Source organism: Diospyros lotus, chromosome 11 (assembly GCF_014633365.1).
Source record: "Diospyros lotus cultivar Yz01 chromosome 11, ASM1463336v1, whole genome shotgun sequence".
Classification (NCBI taxonomy): domain Eukaryota; kingdom Viridiplantae; phylum Streptophyta; class Magnoliopsida; order Ericales; family Ebenaceae; genus Diospyros; species Diospyros lotus.
The window spans coordinates 11,393,170-11,414,026 of record NC_068348.1 but is presented as its reverse complement, the minus strand read 5'-3'; the positions used below and the strand labels follow the sequence as shown (position 1 = coordinate 11,414,026).

Below are 20,857 nucleotides of genomic sequence, written 5' to 3'. Positions count from 1 at the left end.
CTAATGCAGTTTTTTGATAAAACCAGACCGCGATTTGGTTTGGTGCGGTTTATCGCGATTTGAAAATAACTATTGACAACATATAATATATTATAAAAATATTAGAAAGAATAATTATATATTATTATAAACTATTATAATCTGTTCGCAATTGTAATAATTATATATTATTATAAAAATATAAGGTGATTTTTATAATAATAAAGGTTGTAGGGGTTGTTGGGGTGATTTTTATAATAATATATTTTTTATATATTTTTTTATATTTTATTGGATGGTTTGGTTTTAAACTAAACCGTCAACCATACAAACCGCAAACCGTGTGGTTTGTACAACCATCAAACTGTTTTGGATCGCAAAAAAAAAAAAAAAAAAAATCGACTGGTTCGGTTTGGTTTGGTCTGGTTTGGCCGGTTTCTGCAGTGCACGAATTTTTTTTAATACCCCTAGCGGCGCCCCTACTTCTTCTTAAATTTTTAGCAGCCTTCTTCCTTCTCCGGTTCAAAGGCAAGTTCTCCTTTCTTGTTTCTCTTTAAAGTAAGTTCGTCTTATTCTTTTCTTCCTTCCATTTATGAGTATTCCATTTCATTTATTTTAGTTTCAAATGTCAATTACATTCTTCATTATCTTTTTTTGTTTGTCATGAAAAATTCATTTTTCGAATGGATGTCTTCCTTTTATTTTCTTTAAAATTTGCAAGTTTTTCTTGAAATTAATTGACGAGTCTTATTGAGAGTTTCAATGGGGTTTGATTCATTCCATAATCTTTCAAGGAATGGAGTTTTTCTTTGTTAGGGTTAAAGCATTGCAAGCTTTATTGAACTTGTGTGTATATGTTTATGTTTTGGTTTTGTTTCTTATATTTTTAGGTTTCAAAAGTCGACTTTCCTTGATCGGGAGTTTACTTTAGTGTGTTAGGAGTCGGCTTCTGAGACTAAGAGTCGGCTTCCCCAAGCAAAAGTTGATTGGCCAGAGATTGATTCTCGGTCTAATCGACTCTACATATCAAGTTCTCTGTTGGATCAGCTAAAGCTATGCAGAAGTTGACTTTCCTTTGCTAGAAGTCGACTTTCATTCTCCAAGAGTAGATTTTCTTGAGCTAAGAGTTGACTCTCCGGTGAGTTGGAAAAATTATTTTTATACATTTGTTCTTCCTTGAGGAATGGTGTTAGGGGAAAAATATATTTTGTTAATCATTAAAATGCAATTAAAGGTTTAGTGGAGCAGGCTTGGCTCAATAGTATATGGGAATAGTTATGTATCCATGGGTATTAAATTGGTAAGACTTGCGATGTTGCATGACATTATAGAAAATTTATTAATTCAATCAGGGTTGTGCATGTGTTGGATTGTTGAAGAACTTAAACATGTGTATGTGATCATGTTTGGAATACTTAAGTATAGCATAATAAATATTTGCGCACCTATTTTTTGTGTGCCTGAAATATAATGGACAAGTGCTTGACGTAAGCGAGCTACGGCTATGAGCCCAATAAGTGGGATTTGGTCCATGATCTAGTGATTGATGGAAATTATGTATGTAAATGTGTTTTAGGGTCTTGGGTGGAGCTACATCTTAAATGAGCCCAAGGACTGTATGGGTGTTATGTAGATCTAAATCATGAACAAACCCTAAAGACCATGCGATGTATGTATGTTATGTATGAGTGTGTAGGTCTTGAGTGGAGCTAAGTTGAATGGGCCCCAAGAGCCATGTGAGTATGTGTGTACCTATGAGTGTGTTTATATTCTCATATTCGCAATGTGATAGTATGAGGACATATGCATGTATGTAGGGCCGTGTATGAATAACCAAATGAGTGCATGAATTTTATGGTTCTAGGATACATGACATGAATATATGATGGGTTGAATCTTGACGAGGTATTAAGAAATTGTTGGGAGTAGTTCTGTTCTACTTCATTTCCTATTATTCATATCTTAATTCATATTGTTATTATTTGTTTTATATTATACTTGTTTAGCTCACGTTTACTTCACGTCATTCCAAGTAAGGAGAAGACACTAATTGATGGCAAGTTCAATGGAGCTAGAAACTAGAGCCCTTGGGTAGTATGTGTATAAAGATGTCTTAATCAAAAAGATCATTGAAAGTTGTTTTGAGTACATGTAAAAAGAATTTATTTTATATTTAAAATTTCATTGCCCATTTGTTTTGGAAATGTAAGGGCAATAAAACCCTAAAAGGATTGTTAGGTGAATGAATATGAAATTTCTTGTTGTTAGTGAGTAAGCTGGGAAATATAATTATGTTTATGCTAGATTTTTTTTATCTATATTAATTTTATGGGACCTCCTCTCAAATTCCTATACTAGCTAAGATTTTTGGAGTGGGCTCTCAGATGACCGAGAAAACAACAACAATGAATGTCCAACGCCACAGCTGTTTCAAAACACAGAAAGATGATTACAAATCTACCCTGCATTTCGAATGAAAATGAGCAAAAAGGGTTACAATAATGTTAAAAAACAAAAAAGAAAATCACTAAAAGTGGATCGAACAAGACACTGTTTTGGGACTAAAATGTAAATTGGAAAGACGGTTACAATCATGAATACAAAATGGCAACTCCAGCAAGAACGATAATTGAACCCACCATCTGGGAGTGAAATGCAAGACTTGGACGAAATGCGACAAGTCTTTCGAAAGAGAGGATTTCGCTCACAGATAAATATGCAAGTAGTGTAAAATTTTTTAATGTAGAATACGAATTGTCTCTCCCCAAACATGTCTCCTCCATTTCTGATTTTTTTTCCATTTCCTAATTCTTTCAAACCCAAAATATTGCTTTCTAGACCCAGCGGAAACCGCGTCGAGAAGCCGCAAAACAGGTAAAATTCAAATCAAAATAATGATAATAATAATAACCAAAAGGATTAAGCTACTTGTAGAGAAGCGCTTACCGAAAGTTTTACCCAAATTATTTATTTTGTTTTTAATTTATTTTTTTAATTTTTATCTTTTCAGAAGCCCGCCCATTTTCTCTCTCTCTCTCTTCCATTTTCACTCTCTCTCTCATTGTCTCACTGTCTCTCCCACTCTCCATCTCAAATCCATTGCTGCAAAGAGCACTGCCCGTCGCCCCCCTCCCCGCGCTTGCCTCGCCACCGTCGCGGCCCCCACCACTGCGAGCATCTTTCTCTATCGCCCCTCCCTCCATCGTCGCCTCCCAGACGGTCGCCCCCACCCTCCTGGCCCCCCACTGTTCGCACTTCGTTTCGTCACCCCTACCCACTGGCCCCTCCGACCAACTGCCGCCCGAAGATTGCCCCCCCTCACTGCCGTTTGTCCCCGCCCACTGCCGCTTGCACCACACATAATAGGGAGCTATGGTTTGTAAAGACGGCAAAATCGTTTCTTTTGCTTGAGAGCTGTGAAAGTTCTGACTGTGATTGCAGTTCATTTATCTCGATTCCGTTTTCCAGATGTCTTCTCTTTCTATACCACGCATTTATTTATGCAAATGGATGTGTATATATTTTGATATGTACTCATTCATTGGATGTTATTGTTGTATTTGATCTTTTTCCCTCTCTGTATCTGTATCAGTGGTTATTTTTTTTTTAATTGTACTCTCTGCAAATGATTTTGTTGTTGTATTTATGTGTTGCTGTTAACAAAGAACCTTTGGTGCCAACTGAAGTATTGGACATGTTTACAGGTTGTAAATTTTTTTGAATTCACAACTAAGCTTTTTGGATCAGCATTTCCTTGCATTGGAGCAAGTAATCCTGTGTGAATTGTTAAAGATATCTCAAAAAGGGTTGATGGAGTAGGATTTGAGCAAGCTGGATGTGACAAAATTGCATCCACTTTCACCTGAAGTTATTTCTCGTCAGGCCACCATAAATATTGGTAATTTCATTTGCTAATCATTTTGACTACTTTCAGAATTCATTAAGTTGTGATTTTGGTGTTTTTGGGAGATTTGGTTTCTCTTTTCATGGCAAATTAATTTTAGCAAAAGATTTATTAGATTAACACGTAAATGTACTAGATAAGAATAAAAACATAAACAAAGGTTTAAGATACATTAACAAGAATATATGGATGAAAATTAAAAATTCAACTTGGATAAAGCTATTGGATAAAGCTCAGTAATCATACTAATTTAACTTACTTGTGTAAAACCTTTTATTCATGTAAATGATGGTTGGAGCATTTAAGTGCTTGCTGATGTCCATTTTATCTTCTTACATTTTGGAATTGGATTTTGTTCTATTGCTAGAAAATTTCTGTCTTTTTTATATGATGATTGCTCTACTGGCAACTAATGCCAAAAACAAGCGTCGGGGGGAGACTTACAAGACACATATTGTAAGTATATATTATGATGGCAGCTAATATGAGTGGTTAAATTTGTACAGGTTTCATTATACTATTAAGTTGAGTTAGGAAAATTTGCTTCTACATTTAGACATCATGTGTAATGAGTTGTCTATCCTTGCCTTCTAGTTTGTGCTTCACTCCTTCCTATATATTATTATATAGTGTAAATAAATTCAGCAGAAGCATTGTTAGTAGTAAATTTTGCAAACAGATTTACTAAAGGTTAGTTTATGAATCAGCTGATAATATGTTTGAATTGACCAATCAAGCCAGGCTACAGGAGAGAAAAAGTTCATTTGGATGAACAAAATGCACACACTCGCACAAATCTAGTTGTCCTAAACAAGTAGTCCCAATAGGACCAAGAAATTCCCATATTAAAAATAATGTAATCATGGGGAACAAGCAGCAAATGAAGAAAAACAAAGTAAGTTTAATAATTGCAATCTCAATAATAGCTTAAACATCACGAAATTAAAAAAATACAATAATACCTTGACATCTAGAAATTCATAAATTTTGTACAAATACATATGCAACGGCAGTAATACTTAGGTTGCTGTGGAGCAACCTTACTGCTATAGGAGGATAATATCTCAACTCTCAAACAATATTATCACATATGCTTTCTTGATATCACTAATAGAGTTGGTGGTGGGAGATGCGGTAGCAGAACTGTTGGTGCTGATTTGAAGAGGGGGTAGGAAGTTCAAAACCTACAGGACTTGAAATTGAAAGAGGGTAGGATGTGGTTTTGCTGGCATCAATGGATGTACCAGGTTGTGAAGCAATGATAGAAGCTGTCACATGCTTTCTTGAACGCTGGCACTCTCTATGCATGTGCCTCTCACAATATTTTTGATTGGGAACAACATCCCTGCTGCATCTCCACTTCTTCCCGCCAGTTCTTCTACACTTCCTTGGTTCTGGATCCATCTCACTCTTACAATGAAAGGCCTGAAGATTGAATCCTATAACTGAAACCAATCAAGGAAAAACAGAAAGAAAATTTAGGCCAACATTCCCCTTTGAAATATCTATAGCCAAGTGATAATTTTGTTGGAGGGAAGTGAGTTGAAAACAAGCCAAGGGTATCAAGACACAATTCAGTGCTAGATTTAGAGAATGATAAAACTTAAAACCATTTAAGAAGACAAATCTTATAGATTTCTTCAAACAATTCTGTATGGACAAGTAAAATACTCATGATTAAGTTGAACAAACATAAACCCATCTTAAAAGGGTCTTCCTATACGAGCCTTTATTCAAATTGTGAAGAAGCAATCCAATTAGCATGAAAGCAATTCAAATGTCAAGATTGATAAGCTGAAACAAAAAATGTTCTCAAATAAATCTAGAAATCACAGGAAATTGCATAGAACAACAAAATACCATCTCTAACACAATTATGAAAATAAGCCATCTTAAAAACTATAACCCGAACCAAACTCAAATATTATATTCAGAAATTGAGAAACAATAACATATTTAATTCACTTGACGGATCTCAAATACTAAAAACAAATCAATAGGTACTTAGTTGGAACAAGTTTCAAGTCCAGTAAACAAGCATCTATACAAACCAAGATCACAACTTATTAAATAAAATATCTGTAACAGTCAAAAAATAATAAGATCAATTCCGGTTCATCTACAGTTTCTCAAGCAAATAATGCCACATCTTCAAATGACTTAGTAAATTATACAAATTTCCACAACATAAAATCCATTCCAAATTTCAAGATGGAAACCATAACCCAACTAAAAAGAAATCAACTTTCAAGTATAAACCCCTAAAACAAACAGCATTTCAAGCACAAGTCAGCAAGCATAATTCGAAGCACAAGTCATGCATTAACATAACTAGTAACACAGCAAAAATCCATTTACAGCTTGGGTAACATAAAACCATTTCAACTCCCCCCCTCCCCCCCTCGCGAGAACTCAAATTTCAAGTCTAAACTTGTAAAACAAGCACAAGCAAAGCACAATCACTAACCCAAGCACTGAGAGCAACAAAAGAAAAAAAAAAAAAAAGAAAACGAAGAAAGAAGCCCACTTACAACTTGGGAAATGATTATAGATTCCACCATTAGCAAAGCCAAAGAACCTGGTGACACTCATCTAGATGGGGAGAACTTGGGAAATGTAGTTGCATATGATAGCATGCTGCCGGAACTCATACGACTGCGCCAGCGTGAACCCACACTTCCCCTGTTTTTAAATGGGTTTGATGAAGCTTGGCGCGCACGCGAGAGAGAGAGAGATGGAGCGATGGATGCTACGTGACTTGGAAGAGATGAGAAATTTAAAAAGAAAACAAAAAGCCAAAATCACCAGAAGAAAGCAAAGAATAGCACCAACCCACGCCTACTGGCAGATGGCAGCGCCATGTATTGCAACCAATCCATCTGGGGATTAAGCTACTTGTAGAGAAGGGGGGCGACGGCGGAAGGTGCTTGCGGCGATAGGAGGCGAGACGGCTGTGCTCGCAGAGGTGGAAGGCTGGGGGGGGACGTCGGTCCTCGTGATTGGGGGGGACGACAATGGAAGGTGATAGCGCGATGGTGGGCACGACCGTCTAGGGGGCGACGGTGCATGGATGGGCGACAACGAAAGGTGCTCGCGGCGATGGGGGGTGCGACGGCGGAAGGTGCTCACGGCGGTGGCGAGGCAAGCTGGGAGGGGCGATGGCCATGCTCTTTGTAGCAGCGAGTTTGAGAGGGGAGTGTGGGAGAGATAGTGAAAGAGGGAGAGTGAGAGTGAGAGAGCGAAAATGGGGGAGAGAGAGAAAATGGGCGGGCTTCTGAAAAGATAAAAGCTGAAAAAATAAATTAAAAATAAAGTAAATAATTTGGGTAAAACTTTCGGTAAACGTTTCTCTGCAAGTAGCTTAATCCTAATCAAAAAAAGGAAAGGAAAGGAAAGGAAAGGAGAGAGGGTTTGGAAATGACCGTGGAAACTAGAATAACAGGGGTCCGTTGTTGGTCGATCGCACGTGACTAATTTCCAAAAGCATTAAAACTCGGACTCGGACTCGGACTCGGACTCAGACTCGGATGGCGGCCCAACCCGACGCCAGACCCAATACACCGACAGTCTTACATACGCAGCAGCTTGCAGAAAGCTATGCTCCAAGGAATCTAATCCAATAATTATTTCTTTATTTCCCCATCCGACGGTTTCCAGCCATTTTCCCATATCAAATCTAAGCCTCCGCCGTCCGATTAGATCTGCAAAATCACACACCAACTGCCCGCCTCTCATTTGTTCACACGCTCCACTCACATCTCAGACTCTCTCTCTCTCTCTCTCTCCCCGCCTGTAGATACATTCCGTAATATTGGCGATATAGACAGAGAGAGACAGAGAGTTCCGGTTTTGCCCATGGTGGAGGTACAGTCATGGACGGCGCGGAGGGGGAGCAACCCGAGGCTAGACTCGCCACCGGCGGCGGACCAGTTGCTGGACATCCCTGAGACGCCGACCGGCGATGTACGGAACAATAGCCACGGGATCGGCGGCATTGGATTGATCTTATCGCCGAATGTGTTGACGGCCGTGATCATCGCTTCCTGGTACCTGTCCAACATCGGAGTACTGCTCCTCAACAAGTACCTCCTCAGCATCTACGGCTACAAGTACCCCATCTTTCTCACCATGCTCCACATGCTATCCTGTGCCGCCTACAGCCTCGCCGCCATCCGCTGGCTCGAGATCGTGCCGCTGCAGCATATTCTCTCCCGCCGGCAGTTCTTCAAAATCTTCGCCCTCTCTACCATCTTCTGCTTCTCCGTCGTATGCGGCAACACCTCCCTCCGCTACCTCCCGGTGTCGTTTAACCAGGCCATCGGCGCCACTACTCCTTTCTTCACCGCCATTTTCGCCTTCTTGATCACTTGCAAGAAGGAGTCCGCCGAGGTCTACCTTGCGCTAGTGCCCGTCGTCTTCGGGATCGTTCTTGCTAGCAACAGCGAGCCGTTGTTCCACCTCTTCGGCTTCCTCGTCTGCGTCGGCTCCACCGCTGGCCGAGCCCTCAAATCCGTCGTGCAAGGCCTTCTCCTGACCTCCGACGCCGAAAAGCTACACTCGATGAACTTGCTTCTGTACATGGCTCCAATGGCCGCTCTGATTTTACTTCCCTTCACGCTCTACATCGAAGGCAATGTACTTTCGATAACAATCGAGAAAGCCAGGAGCGACTCTTTCATTCTGTTCCTGTTGATCGCAAACGGCACAGTCGCGTATTTGGTGAACTTGACGAACTTTCTGGTGACTAAGCACACGAGCGCGTTGACGTTGCAGGTGCTGGGGAACGCCAAGGCGGCTGTGGCGGCCGTGGTGTCGGTGTTGATATTCAGGAATCCGGTGACTGTGATGGGAATGACGGGGTTCGCGGTGACCATAATGGGCGTGGTGCTCTACAGCGAGGCCAAGAAGAGATCCAAAGTTACAGCTCATTGACCGCTAGCGATGAAAAGAAAGAGAATGGATCCATTTGGATTTGATTCGATTTGGCGCCCGCGCGGGAAGTGGAGACAATAACAATGGTGCGATTCTTTTATTTTCAATTCTTCGTACTTCTTTCCTTTTTCTAATGCATATACTTTTTGCCTTGATAATGGAGGCAAAGAAAGAGAATTGGGATCAAAAGGGAAACATTCGACCATTTGCTTGTATAGGATGATGGAATTGGGGGAAAAATTCACCTTGTGCTCTTTATTCCTTGTTTTTTCTTTCCTTATATTATTATTGTTGGCTGGGGATGGGATAACAGACTAAAAGTCCTCTCTGTTACTTTCCCGTCTGTAACTCTACATGTTTGCCTGCTGCAACTAAGAACACAAATGGCTGATTCTTCAAATCTTATTTTTTGTTCGATCTGTGCGAAATGAATCATTCGGCACTTAATATTGTCAAATCCTATTACTTCTTTTCGTTCTTTATGCTCTGTTATCGTGTAATTACATTGTTTTCTCCTTGTTACGATTAGCATTCCTTGTACTAAAATTGATATTCTTTGGCTTGCTTAAACGTATTGTGAGTGCTAATGCTAGTGGTATCGAGTGCATTTGGGCTGACTAATTCTGCTCTGTTTTGCTTGGCACCTTATTTATCGTCTAATTAAAAAGGTGTTACGGCATTAAATCGATAACAAATTATAATCAACCACATATGAACACAGAATTTTATGTGAAAAACCTAAATCAAGAAAAATTATAAGTAGAAAGAACAAAATATCACTAACCAAATATTAGTAATACACGAGTGATTTAACTGTAATTAATTCCAGAATATTGGGCACCTATTTATAGACCTAAAATCATATATAGATATATACAAAAAATTATATTCTGGTCAGAAGATGATTCATGAGGATATTATTCTAAATGAGATAAATCTCATATAAAATCGAATTCGACAATATCATAATCACAGTTAAATTCGAAGTTATAATCAGTGTTCTAAAAGACGCTAGGCACTAGTCGGGTGCCAGGCTGGGGCCTAGCGCTTAGGGCGCCTAGGCAGGGCCTAGAAAAATTTGATTTTCTTTTTAATTGGAGAAACTTGGAATAGAAACCTATATATATATAACCAATAACCTCACTTAATATTCAAAATAAAAATAACATATCATGCCATAACTGCAAAATAACTACAAAATAATCAAATTAAAACAATAAAATAGCAAAATAACTTTTGTTTTATAATATAATGAAAACATAAATTATTTTCTACAAAATAACCAATAACCTCATATAATTTTTTGTTTTCAATCTTCTTCATCATGTAAAAACACATATATTATATATAATTAATAATAATTAAAACTAAATATATATCTAATATATAAATAGAACAAAAAAATAAAATAAACAAAAAATGAAAAACAAAAACAATGTAACAGAGAGAAAGAGAAGCCAATAATCAGATACTCAAGAGAGAGAGAGAGAGGTTACGAAGGAGATGGAGCTCGCTGGCGGTGGAGGTGGAGCTTGACGGCGAGGATGTGGCTGCGGCGACGACGTTTAGGCAGTGAGGAGGATGCGAATGGCATAGAGGTAGTGTTGATGAAGCTTGACGGCGATGATGGAGCTGGAGGCAGCGATGGCAGTGAGTATCGACGAGCCAACGGCGTTGAGGCGACAACGTTGAGGCAGCGACGGCCTTGGGGTGAGAGGTTGAGAGACGAGATTAAGAAATAAAATACCCTAAAATTGACTGATATATAAAGAAAAAACTTGGGCGGCCCAGGCGATGCGGGTCGCCTAGGCGCCACGGCGGCCGATTAATTGGGCTGGCGCCTAAAAGGCTCGACTAAGGCATACTCGGTGCAGCCAGTGGCCACCTAGTGCCTAGGCAGCACCTAGAGCGATTTTTAGAATACTGGTCATAATCATGGTCAAAATAGGAGTCCTAATCTTAGTTAAATTTGAATTTCGTGTAACAATTGTAACAAGCTCCACTTTGACACGAAATTCAAATATGGAAGTATCCAAAATTATTTCTTTCAACAAAATCACAGAAAATTAATCTTTTGATAAATACCAACCAAAACTGCACCACGAGAAATACCACTCAAATCCACAAAGTTTACTGTAATGGATATCATCAGCCGCACTTAAACCATAGCAAACAAGATCTTTACTAATCATAATAACTTCCCCTTGATAACTTTACCTTCATCTAAATCCATCCTTCCATAATTGCATTTATTTTAACTTGCAATAGTTCAATTAAGATATTTCGATCCAATAATGGAATATCATATTTCAAGGTAGCCAATACAAAGATCAAATAACCCCAAATAATGCCAAACGATCAATAAACAAAATCTCAATAGAAAACAAACTAGAATACTAGATTTGTGTAGTAAATTTGGGCAAAAACAACTTTTGATCTGGGTTATCAAATCTGGAGTGGACCAATGGGTCAGGTCGCATCTGGCCCAGATCTAGGCAAAAGAGAGATCTAAAACTGGGTGGTAGATTTGAAACGGGTATGGAGTGGGTTAATTGGGTCGGCCAGATCCAGATTGAGATCCGGGTTTGCTGAAACACCCAACAATGGTTGAAGCATCACCAAAGGTAGGATCCTCAAGTGACTGACGGCGAGGGGCAAAACTGCCGAAGAGGGAGCAAAGACGGCCGTTGACGGCGATAGAGGCAAAGGTTTCTATTGGCAGTGGCTTTGAAAACGGTTGAACAAAAAACACAGAATCGGTCGCTTATGGAGCTAAACACGACCGATAATGGTCGATAACAATGATAGGAATTGGGCTCTCAATGGTGGTCGAATGGCGGAAGGCCAATGGTGAGACGAATTATCGACGGCGAAAGGAAAGCAAATCTCGTCGATGGTCAGTGATGAGGAAGACCACGTTGTCTGTGGTGACTGCAAAGGCGGCCATCAATAGCAGCAACAATGGCGGCGGAGGGGCAGTTAGCGACGGTGGAGGCTGGACGGCTGTGATGGCTAAATAGTAGCGGTGGATGGTGGCAACAGCGGTGGCGGTGGCTACAGTTGGGCAACCTGTGTTTTGGCTGAAATTTCAGATCAGATTCAATGGCTGAGATCTACAAACGGTTGATGGTTTGATCCAACGGTTCTGATACTAGTTTGTTACGAAATTGTATCGACAACAAACTACAATCAAACCAATCAACCACACACGAACACAAAATTTAACTTGGAAAAACCACGAGTAGAAAGAACAAAATATCACTAATCAAATATTAGTAATACAAAAGTGATATAACTGCAACTACTCAGTATTTAATTTCATGTGATTTGGACACCTATTTATAGAACTAAAATCATTTATAGATAATACAGGAAATTATATCCTGATTAGAAGATGATTCATGAGGATATTCCTCTAAATGAGATAAATCTCACATAAAATCGAATTTTACAATATCATAATCATAGTCAAATTCAAAGTCATAATCACGATCAAAATAGGAGTCCCAATCTTAGTCAAATTTGAATTTCGGGTTACAATTGTAATATATGGTGAGAGTTGATAATTGTTGTCTTGAGTGATTCTTGATTGAATACCCATTTTTAAGTAGAGCTGGCATATTGCGGCTTATGTCTAGATACAGCTCTTGATTAGGGAGTTTCTTGATTGGTTCTCTGGATATTTAATGCATTAATTATCATCTAAGTTTCTCTCCGACGATGGGGAATATAAATTACAAGGTTTAATTACCTTTTACCTCTGTTTCTGTGGATAAAATTTACATTACATCATGTACTTTGTTAAGAACTTAAGATACATTATTAGATTAAATAGATTTATCAATTTAAGTTTGATCTTAGATTAGATTATCTCTTGATTAGAGATGTATATTATCATACTTAAAGAATTAATGTTGATAGTAATCAGTCCAGGTCTACGAAAATCTAAGTGGCAGAGCTAGGTTAAAAATTAATATGGGCCAAGACCATCAAAACCAAGACTAAGTGGGCCAAATGGGCTAAAGAAGCACTTCTAGAGCCTGAACAAGACCATGACTGAGTGGGTATATAGGTTATTCGGTGATGGCCGAGTGACCCCCCCCCCCCCCCCTCTTGATTAGTTGTTTCGGCTATACTCCAGTCTATTTTGCTATCCCAAGCCATAACAAAACAAGTCACATGACTATACAACCTTGTACACAAGGACTTAGAAGTCGATTTAGTGACCGGGGGGGTCACTTGGTCATAAATCGAGTGACTACCCCCCTCTCTTGATTGCTATCCAGGCCACATGCCAATTGGGCCGTGCAAACCTCATGAGACCGGGTTAAAGCCGTTCCTGAGATGCTTGCTAAGAGGTGCAGGTCTCCCACCACCTGTCAACCTCCTCCCTTTCTATAAATGGAAGCCTCCTCCTCCTAGCAAAGGTATGCTCATGATGCCACTTAAACTCTAATTCCTTTTTGGATTGAGACTAACTTTAGCATCAAAGGGTCTGCGGGTGACCTCACTCGCGCCCCTAACTTGCTTCTTTCTTTGCAAGTCTTTGATGGGTTCATCGAAAATTGATAGAATTTTTGAAAATGCAAAGAAGAAACACTGCATGAGTTTCAATCTGAGACAACAAGTAATGAACGAAAGAAAATGGGCGTTCGAGAGGCCCAGACTCTCCTTTGTTTACACTCAATTTCAGCCCACATTCTCTCTCTTTCTTTGCTTATTTATATGTTCTTCCTACCCTCTCTCCTGCTCCCTATAATAGAATTGGTTGCGCACATGCTGATTGCTACACTAGCATGCTGTATGACTATTCTACCCCTCGCGCACATGCTGATTGTTACACTAGCACATGCCAAATCACTATTCTACCCTTGATGCTTGATGCTTGATGTGTCTCTGGTAGGTTTGATGCACCGACGGCCTATCATCACTCCTCTCCCGAATTTTCAGCATGTTCTCAAGGTGAAAAATGGGAATTTGCTGTTGAATCATGCTGTAGGGCTCCAAAGTCACTTCCAACTGGGGTAAACCTTTCCATTGGATTAAAACATCCAGACCACGTAGGTTATTACCCGTTCTCGGCCTAACTCCCAATATAGCCTCTAGTTCAACCATCATCTCCAGGTCTGCACTAAGCTGATTGAGAATTTCTACACTGGCTTTTGACTCTCCTTTTGCCTCACGTAGCTGTGACACATGGAAAATGGGATGGATATTATAGTGTGACAGCAATGCTAAGGCTGCGTTCTCTTTGCTTTTCAATTTTCAGTTTTGAGTTTTGAATTTATTTTCAGTTTTCTATTTTAGTAGTTTGTTTTTAGAAAATTGAAAACGCGTTTTCTTTGTCATTTTGAAAAACTATTTCTCAAAACAGAAAATTAGAAAACGCGTTCTCTTTGAAATTTTGAAAATAATTTTTAATGATATTTTATTTAATAAATTTGATTATTCAGTAAATTAAAAATATTTAATGTTTATAAATTATTAAAAAAATATCTACATTTTAAAGTTAATGAATTTTGTAATATTTTTTTCATTATAATAATAAAATATGAATAAATAAATAAATAAATGTGTTTTGAGTTTCTTTTGAAAGAAAACACTCAAAACAACTTTTTGTTGTTTTGAGTTTTCTTTACAATTTTTTTTTTTGTTTTCAAAAATGCATTTTTGAAAACAGCAAAGAGAACGCGTTTTTATTATTTTAGAAAATTGAAAACTAAAAATGACTTGAAAACAACAAAGAGAACACAACCTAACTTTTTGGCCACTAGTCCAATCTTCTGCTCAATTACAAATGGTCCATAGAACCTAGGAGCCAGTTTCTCGTTTGGATGGGCAGCCCACGTCTTTCGACGATAAGGCCTTGGCTTCAGATAGACTAAGTCACCAACCTCAAACTTCACATCTCTTCTTTTATTGTCAACCCCCTTCTTCATAATAGCTTGTGCCCTTAACAATTGTGTTTTGAGTTCTTCTAAAATTTGATCCCTTTCAACCAATTGTTGTTCAACTGCAGAAATGAGAGTAGATCCCTTTTCGAACCTTAATAAAGCTAGTGGTTCCCGCCCATATATTGCTTGAAATGGAGTTAGCCTCGAAGCAGTGTGGTATGAAGCATTATACCACAATTCAGCCCAAGGCAACCACATATACCACGCCTTTGGTTTGGATGAAGCAAAATAACATAGGTAGGTTTTTAGGGTTCTATTAAGAACCTTCGTTTGGCCATCCGTTTACTGGTGGTACGTAGTGCTACGATTGAGTTTTGTGCCTTGGAGTCGAAACATTTCCTCCCCAAATCTTCTCATAGAAACTTTATCCCTATCCGAGACAATGGAGTGGGGCATGCCGTAAAGCCTCACAACCTCTTTGATAAAAATTCTTGCCACTCCTGCTGTGAAAGGGTGTTTGAGGCCAATGAAATGTCCATATTTACCGAGTTTGTCCACCACCACCAAGATTGAGTCCATATGGCTTAACCTTGGTAAGCTCTCAATAAAATCTATGGCAACGCTATCCCAGATTTGATTTGGGATAAGAAGCGGCTGTAGAAGTCCTCTTGGAGTTAGGGCCAAGTACTTGTTTTGCTAATAGATAGCACAATTGCTCACATACTGATGAATGTCACATTTCATTTCGGGCCAACAGACATTAGCTGCAATCCTCTTATATGTTTTAAAAAATTTGGAGTGCCCTCCTACATTTCCATTATGACCGTCGTGAAGTAGTAAAGGGATTAGAGAAGAACCTTTAGGTAGAAACAACCGCCCTTTATAAATGAGTTGGCTGTCCACTAGTTGGAAGTTTGGTTGGGAAGAAGGATCTCGTTGGAGATCTCGGATAACCCCTTGCAGACGGTCATCTTTTTCTACTTCGCAGGCTAGCTGGTCTAGTTGAATTACTTTAAGAATTGTTATGGCTAACAGGGCTGCGGAATGATTGATTCTAGAGTGGTTATTTGTTGCTTTATTTTCCAATTTGGGGCAATATTGGATCTCAAATTGAAACCCCATTAACTTTAGCATCCATCGCTGATATTCAGGGCTCACTAACCGTTGTTCCACCAAAATTTTGAGACTCTTTTGATTGGTTCGCACCACAAATTTCGTACCCAAAAGGTAACGCCTCCATTTTTGTACTACAAACATGATAGCTATCAGCTCTCTTTCATAAACAGATTTTTCCCCTCTCGACTAATTAAAAGCATGGCTGAAATATGCAATAGGCTTGTGATCCTGCATTAATACCTCCCCTAATACTTGCCCCGACGCATCTGATTCCACCACAAAAAGGCTTGCCAAAATTAGGCAAAACTAAGACTAGGAGAGACACCATTGCAGCCTTGAGACGTTGGAAGGCTTGCTCTACTGCATCGTCCCAGAAACAATTATTATTCTGTAGTCTCTTCGTAAGGGGCCATGCCAATCTGCCATAATCTTTCACAAATCTTCGATGATACCCTATTAACCCTAGGAACCCTCTCAACTCCTTCAAGGTTGTAGGGGTGGGCCAATCTAACATGGCTTGCACCTCGCTGCGATTAGCTAAAACTCCCTGCTGGGATATGATGTGGCCCAAATATTCAACTCCAATTGCCCAAATAAACACTTTTTCCTGTTAGCAAATAACTAATTTTTTGCTAATACCTTCAAAACACAACGCAAATGTTGTGTATGCTGCTCAAAATCTCTGTTGAAAACTAGTATATCATCGAAAAATACTAACACAAAACACCTCAATTGCTCCCTTAATATGTCATTCATCAACGATTGAAAAGTGGCTAGAGTGTTCGTCAACCCGAAAGGCATGACGAGAAATTCGTAGTGGCCCTCATGTGTCCTGAAAGTTGTTTTTGAAACATCTTCTGCTTTAACCCGAATTTGATGATAACCTGATTTTAGATCGAGCTTGGAGAAAATCGCGGCTTCATGTAATTCATCTAGCAGCTCCTCGATTATCGAAATTGGGAGTTTGTTGGGACCGTCACCTCGTTCAAGGCCCAGTAATCCATGCAAAAATGCCACCCCCAATCCTTCTTAACAAGCAGCACAGGGCTAGAGAAAGGGCTGGAGCTCGGCTTTATAATCTTGGTTGCCAGCATTTCTCGCACCATCTTCTCAATTTCATTTTTTTGAAGGTAAGGGTAACGAAAGGGCTAAACACTAATCGGAGTAGTGTCGGGTAACAAGTTGATGGAGTGGTCGTTTCTGGGAGTAGGTAGTCCCTGCGGGTTTGCAAACACCCCCTCAAACTTAGACAACATCTCCTTAAGACAGAATGACATTTCTACTTGGAATTCATTGAATTCGGTAGCCAACATCCCTAATTCCAGCAGCACTCCCTCTCTGTTTTTCTTAAAGGCCTTCATCATCGCCTTCAAGGAGACCAAGGTCTTACTCAAGCTGGGGTCTCCTTGCAAGGTTACTGCCATTCCCCCCACCTAAAATTTCATAGTCAAGGTTCTCCAATCCACATTCATCTTTCCAGCAGAAGCTAGTCACTTCATCCCGAGAATCACATCGGAACTCCCCAGCTCAAGTGGGAGGAAATCTTCCACTACTTGCAGATTGTCAAGGGTCAGCTTCACTCCTTTTCAAATTCTTACCCCTTGCACTGCCATTCCCATACCCATTATCACTCCATATCCTACCGTTTCAGTCTTTGGTAGGCTTAACTATTACACCAACTAGGATGCTATAAAATTGTGTGTTGCCCCTCCATTAATAAGAACCACCACTGGCTGCCCCTTTATAGGCCCCCTAAGTTTCATCATTTGTGGCATGGTTAATCCCACAATGGAATTCATTGAGAGTTTAATTACCTCACCTCCACGCACTTGCTCTTCTTCTACTACCTCTAATGTTTCCTCTTCAACCCCAACTTCTCCTACCTCTTCATCATAGATCATCATGACCTGGAGTTCTTTGTTTTTACACCTGTGGCCTATAGAATACTTCTCATCACAGCAAAAACATAAGCCCTTCTCGTGTTGACTTTGCATTCAACTTCACTAAGCTGCTTAAAGAGGGGATTACTGACGCCTTCGATGGCCTAAGGCCTGGGTCTTGGTGGGGTCGTGGTTTTGGGAGAGAAAATTGGGCTCTTAGCTTGAACTGTGGAGAGTCGGGTAGTGTTTGATGAAGAGAAGTGGGAATACTTACCCTTTGTTGGCCCAGGTAAGCCAAAACAGTTTTGGAGAGCTGCATTCTTATCTTCGATGTTTTGGGCCATTATCATGATTTGCTCCAATCCCCGGGGTTGTAGTACCTGTATCTCGGGTTTGAGTCTGTTGATGACATGGCCTTCCAAAAATGCGTTTGAAACCTTTGCAATTGGCACGACCAACGTCTCAAACAGCAACCGGTAGTCTTGGATAGGCCCCTCTTGCTGGAGAGCCAAGAAACACTCCTCCAACGTTCTTTCTTGGGTGGAACGAAACCTGCTTCGAATCCTTGTTTGAGTTCTTCCCAACTCCGGACCCTCTTCTATCTTGTCTCCCATTGGAACCACTCCAGAGCTCTTGCTTCAGAACACAAAGCAGCCATCTCAACTTTCTTCTCCTCCAATAGTTGATTTACGGTAAAATACTTTTTTGCTCAGAAAATTGATTCATTAGGATTTTCCCCTTTAAAAATCGGCATATCCTGTAATACCTCGAGAGCCCAGAGAAGTTAGTATATATCGAGGATAGTGTAAGAAAGGAAACAACACCAGCTGGATACCTTTTGGGCTGAATGTTGGCAAAGAACTCCCAAGTTAAGCGTGCTTAACCTGGGGTAATCTAGGGATGGGTGACCCCCCTGGGAAGTTCGTGTAGGCCCATTAGGATAAGTTGTTCCGGATCTTCCTATCGCTCGAACGGGATGTTACAAGTGGTATCAGAGCCGACCCCCGAGCCTCTGAGCGCGTTGGTGGGGCAAACCTTAGCGAGGAAGCTGAGTCCCGAGGGGGGCGTGTAAGTCCCTATGGGGGGTGCGTGTAGGCACCTTAGGCGAATCCCACATCGGCCATGCAAGGGGGGAGAGATCTGGGACCAGTTGTAAGGTCGCATGACGAGGACGTCATGTGCTTAAGGGGGGGGGGGGGGGAGAATGTAATACCCCGGGAGCCCAGAGGAGTTAGTACATATCGGGAATAGTGTAAGAAAAGAAATAACACTAGCTGGATACTTTTTGGGCTGAATGTTGGCAAAGAACTCCCAAGTTAAGCGTGTTTGATTTGGGGTAATTCAGGGATGGGTGACCCCCCTGGGAAGTTCGTGTAGGCCCATCAGGGTAAGTTGTTCCGGTTCTTCTTATCACTCGATACGGGATGTTACATATCCAGCCTTCTACCATGAACTTTCGGCTGCCAATTTCCTCCGAATTCGCCCTCAAACTCCCTGCTCACTCTAATGCCCGGTGACACCTCAGAATTTTGGGTGAATTCTGAAGGCCGTTCCCCCTCTTTCCCCTTGTTCTTCCTCTTCTTGTTCCTCCCATCTACTTCTCATGTATGGGAATTGATCCAGCATGATCGAAACATTCTTCTCCATCATTTGCACCTCTCCTCTCATGGTGTCGACTCCTTTCTGCATATCTTCACCCCCAATTCCCCGACTCTGTCCATTAGATTCACCATTAGGGTTGTTGGGCTCTAATACCAAAATGATGGCATCACCAAAAATTGGTAGAATTTTTGAAAATGTAAAGAAGAAACATTGCTTGAGTTTCAATTTGAGACAACAAGTAATGAACGAAAGAAAATGGGCGTTCGGGAGGCCCAGACTCTCCTTTGTTTACACTCAATTTCAGCTTACCTTTTCTCCTCCGCATATTTATATGTTCTTCCTACCCTCTCTCTTGCTCCCTATAACAGAATTGGTTACACACATGTTGATTGTTACCCTAGCTTGTTGTATGACCATTCTACCCCTCACGCACATACTGATTATTACATTAGCACATACCAAATCACTCTTCTACCCTCGATGCTTGATGCTTGTTGTGTTTCTGGTAGGTCCGATGCACCGGCGACTTATCAGTCTCTCGGTAACTTGGAACTTTCTCTATCATTAGATACCCTCTTGATCATTAGACAACTCTCCTTTCAATTTGGGGTTCTCGTCACCAAAGAGGACTCATGTCACCAAAGGAGACTCTCGTCACCTTTCAGGTCATTCTTCACTTTCAAACTCCCATGTGCCATCCTAAGAGACAACCCATATGCCATCCCGAGGGTGACTACTCACAAGCTATCTTGAGATTACCCAATCTCACCCAACTTATTGGGTCACTACCCAATCCATTAGACTCCTTACATCTCACTCTCTTGCATTATAAATTTATTATTATAATTAAGCAACAACAATTGACTCTATCAGTAGGAAAAGATCAAAAAGCCAAGAAACTCAATCGCGATGGCCCAAACAAGAAGCAACTGACAAGCCTCTCCAAACGCTGAGACTCACCCACCCCCACAAGACTCTCAACAAGAAGTGGGGACTTATCCACCCTCACAAGACTCTTTGTAACAAGTGGGAACACATCCACCCCCACGAGATTTTTAGCACCAATCAGAGGTTCACCCCTACGGTCACCTCGCCAATTAACCTAGCACATCTAAATAAGCTGTATCTATGGTCTCTTGGGCGAAATATAAGGCCCTACGATAGCAACACCTCGAGGGGATGCAACCGCTTCATGAAATGGCCGGGGTACTACAAAATATGGTCCCTTGTGACGTGTTACCTTTTACTTTGAAGAGGTTCATACTTGAAGTCACTCGATGAGGGGAGCCAGAAGTCAGCTCTTACTAAGAGGCTACCCCAAAAACCCATTCTCGATCCTCTTCCCGTTAAAGGAATTAACCAAGACCTCCTCCACATAAGACTCACTCACAAACTTCCCATCTGCAGCGAAATCAAAATCAAGGAGACTACCAGGGGGCAAGAGACGATAGACAAAGCCCCCGAAGGAGGAGATATTAAGAAAGCATGGCAAGCACCCCCACAGGAGGAGATCAAAGCCCCTCGAATGCCTTATCAAAGAGAAACAATGA

General features: G+C 40.5%; 1 protein-coding gene across 1 annotated transcript; it reads left to right on the top strand.

The window, feature by feature from the left end:
• The first annotated feature begins 7,608 nt into the window (after nt 1–7,608).
• On the top strand, nt 7,609–10,006 carry LOC127813712 (probable sugar phosphate/phosphate translocator At1g12500). The gene has a single exon (XM_052354830.1). The coding sequence runs from the start codon at nt 7,739–7,741 to the stop codon at nt 8,813–8,815; it is 1,077 nt and encodes a 358-aa protein (XP_052210790.1). The 5' UTR covers nt 7,609–7,738; the 3' UTR covers nt 8,816–10,006.
• The last annotated feature ends 10,851 nt before the right edge of the window (nt 10,007–20,857 follow it).